Raw genomic sequence first — 3,861 nt, 5'->3', positions numbered from 1 at the left:
GGGAGTCGGTACAGATCGCGACCCAGATGGTCGCGGTACCGCCGCAAAAGCACCAGATGTGCCATGCGCCGTCGGAGTTCCGGACGAACACGACGAAGATCCGCATCCCGAGGCCGGCGTCCAGATGACGCCGTACCAAGCCATCAACGGCGTCGCCTTGGCCCTGCTGGCCACGCGCCGTAGCCCTCTGCCGACCGCGACCCTGCTGGTCACGCACGCCGCGCCGCGTCCTGCTGACGCCGCCGCCGCCGTCTCGGTGGCCGGCTCGACGCCACCGTGCCCTGCTGGCGCGCAGCCCGCCTCGATGGCCCCCACCCGCACGTCGCTGCCGACGCCGCGTTGTGTGGCCGTGGCCGCCGTAGTCGCGGTCGTCGCCGTCGCGCGGCGTGGCCGCCGCAGTCGCGCCGGTCGTCGCCTCGGCCGAGCCCGTGCACGGCCGGCTGCCGTCGCCGGGGCTCGAGCTGGCCGCGCCGTGCCCTGCCTCTGGCCGAACCGCGCCGTGCCTCTGGCCGCGCCGCTCCGCTCCACTGGCCTGCTTGGCCGCCGCCCCGCTGGCCTGCTTGGCCACCAGCCCCCGCCGCGCGAGCTGGCCGGCCCCAGGCTGCCGCCGCACCCTGGGCGCTAGGGAAACCCTAGCGTCGCTGCGGGCAGGAGCCGAGCGCAGCGCCTGGGCCGGCCCGCTGGCTGCTGGGCCGGATGGGCCGCGGCCGTGGGATCCCTCTATAAAAAAAAAGAGGGGCGCCGGCTGTAGCGTGGAAGAAATTGCGGTTTAGCCCCTGTAGTTTTTAGCTTTTGCGCGAGTTTTATTCCTGCAGCAATATTTCGCGTAGAACCCCTAGAACTGTCTGTTTTCGCTGAAAACCCGTATTTGGGCTTTAAAATGCCTCGGGAATTCATTTTTTTGGGCTAGTTTTCACATACTAGATGCGCTTAACATGCTATTTTTTGTAACATGATATTATTGTATGATTTTACTGCTGTAGATTAATTGTTTAGCACTCTTAATAATTTAGTAAGTCATATAATAGCATGTTTTAAATATTGGAACGTCATTTTATTGAATAAGTTTATCAACATCGCTTTGTACAAAAGATTACCTGCTGTAATCTCATGATTTTTGCATAAATCGCAGATGGCCAGAATTGTCCACAAGGAGTTTCCTGAGCTGGCCCAGACAGGGCTGAACTACCTGTCATGGTCCTCGGACTGCGAGATCTTTCTCCAGGGCAAAACCCTCCTGAGGGCGATCGGTAAGGGGGCCCAGCTGGCCGTCACTGATCCCAAGTTCGAAACTGAGAATGCGCAGGCTCTGCACTTTCTCCGTCATCACCTGTCACCTACTCTGAAAGATGAGTATATGGCTGAGCGCAGTGCTTCTGGCCTTTGGACCGCTCTTAAGCAGCGGTTTGAGCGGCTGAAGTACACTGTGAAGCCACGTGCAGAGGCAGAGTGGATCCGTCTGAGGTTTGCGGACTTCAAGACGGTTGGGGAGTACAATTCGGCTCTGCTCCGGATTTGTACGACTCTTCGGTTGTGTGGTACTGAGATTACCGACTCCCAGAAGATTGAGAAAACCCTATCCACTTTCCACCCCGACGCGGTCCAGTCCTCACGGAACTACCACCAGGGGAACTACACGAGGTATTCAGAGTTGATTGACGTCCTCCAGGTGGCGGAGGCGCAAGACGAGGTTCTCAAAAAGAACTTTGTCGCGCAACCACTTGGGGGGAGTTCTCGCCAGGAGGTGAACGCTCTCAAAGTCCGCAAGCCTCAACAGAAGAAGAGGGGCCGGAAGGGCAAGAAGAAGGGCCCTCACCCCCCCGCCCCGGCTAAGCGGAACAAGCCGGGCAAGGGAGGGCAAAGGCCTCAGGACTGCTTCCGTTGTGGCTCGGTGGAGCATTTCTCCCGCCAGTGCCGCGCACCACAGGAGGTCGTTGATGCATATAAGGCTCGGAAGGCGCGTGAGACGCACATCGCCTTGGTTCAGGAGGGAGCTCCACCGGCGCCCATGGCGGCACCCGTGATGATTGCTACTCCCCCTGCTGCGCCCATAGAGGCGACCCCCGTGGTGCCCATCGCGGCAGCTTTGGCGGTCTCTACCGACGCCCAAGTCGCCATGGAGGTTGACCACATGGCCGCCTCGGCGGCGCCGCCACTAGACATTGATGCTGCCTCCAAGATGATTTCTGAGGAGGATCAGCTCACTAGTATGGAGATTGCGGCGGAAGTGAATGGCTTCTTCACCGAGTCCACTTAGCATACCTCTTTTGGTTATCATGATTCCGTGCTTTGATACAATAAAATTGAATAAATTCGATTTGGTTGTAAGCTCTATGAGAGCATAAACTTATTCTTTACTTTGGCGATTGGATGACATTTATTCATTTATTCCATTATTTATACATGATAGCATGTTATGTTCTGAGATGTGTGCATTTATTTTTAATGTATTTTCTTCCTCATTACATTAATTAGATGTCATATTTTAGAACGCGTGTGGCGCCCGAATGGAGGAAACGTGCCTTGCCGATAGCGCCACCACTCATACCATTTTACGAGAAACTAAGTACTTTGAGTCCATTAAAAAATCTCCGGGAAGTATTATGACAATCGCCGGCTGCGGTTCTCACATAGTTGGCTCCGGACGAGCCACCATTATACTCCCCATGGGAACAACTTTGATCATTAATGATGCATTGTTGTACCCGGAGTCGACTCGTACTCTTTTGAGCTTTAGAGACATCCGCGCTAATGGTTTCCATGCTGAGACCGATGATGAAAACGGCAAGGAGTGCCTACTCATCACAAAGCGGGATGCAGGTGGTAAACATGTTATCGAAAGGCTTCCTTCGTTTGACACAGGGCTATACTACACTAAGATAGTAGCACCGCCCGTGTACACTACCCTTAAGACCGTCTTTAGAAGCTCTGAACTCTTCTGCCTCTGGCACGATAGGTTAGGCCACCCCGGACTTAGGATGATGAGAAATATAATTAACAACTCGCATGGCCATAATGTTAACGTGAAGAACTTCCCGAATCCTGATGATTTCGTGTGCTCCGCATGCGCAAAGGGGAAATTAGTCATTAGGCCATCGCCCCTCAAGGTGAGGGATGAAATCCCCGCGTTCTTGGAACGTATCCAAGGGGACATATGCGGTCCAATTCAGCCCCTCACGGGGCCGTTTCGGTACTTCATGGTGCTCATTGATGCTTCCTCTAAATGGTCCAATGTTTGCCTGCTGTCAACAAGGAACCATGCTTTTGCAAAATTGATCTCACAGATCATACAAATGAGGAATAATTTCCCGGATTATCATATAAAGTCTATTCGAATGGACAACGCCGGAGAATTTACTTCAAAGGCGTTCGATGATTATTGCATGGCAATGGGAATCAAAGTTGAGCACTCGGTACCACATGTTCATACACAAAATGGACTTGCCGAGGCATTGATTAAAAGAATTAAATTCATTGCCCGACCGCTCCTTCAGGGTTGTAATTTACCAACTACATGTTGGGGCCACGCGGTGTTACACGCGGCTAATCTCATCAACTTTCGACCGTCGGCCTACAACATCCACTCTCCTGTTCAACTTGCGCAAGGGTCGGCACCAAAAATTTCCCACCTTCGTAGGTTTGGTTGCCAGGTATATGTACCAATACCACCCCCTCAGCGATCGGCGATGGGCTCGCTCCGTAAGTCGGGGATATACGTTGGTTATGAGACTGTGTCCATAATCAGGTATCTGGACCCCATGACAGGTGACTGTCACACGGCTCGTTTTGCTGATTGCATTTTTGACGAGGATCTTTTCCCGACTTTAGGGGGAGAGAATCAACCCCTTGATGCTAAAAGTC

General features: G+C 53.7%; 1 protein-coding gene across 1 annotated transcript; it reads left to right on the top strand.

Moving 5' to 3' along the window:
* Positions 1-1,132: 1,132 nt before the first annotated feature.
* Positions 1,133-2,257, top strand: LOC109755404 (uncharacterized). The gene has a single exon (XM_020314321.3). It carries the CDS (start codon positions 1,133-1,135, stop codon positions 2,255-2,257), a length of 1,125 nt encoding a protein of 374 aa, XP_020169910.3.
* The last annotated feature ends 1,604 nt before the right edge of the window (positions 2,258-3,861 follow it).

The sequence above is a fragment of the Aegilops tauschii genome, chromosome 5 (genome assembly GCF_002575655.3).
Source record: "Aegilops tauschii subsp. strangulata cultivar AL8/78 chromosome 5, Aet v6.0, whole genome shotgun sequence".
NCBI classification, from domain to species: domain Eukaryota; kingdom Viridiplantae; phylum Streptophyta; class Magnoliopsida; order Poales; family Poaceae; genus Aegilops; species Aegilops tauschii.
This window is presented reverse-complemented; position numbering and strand designations above follow the sequence as displayed.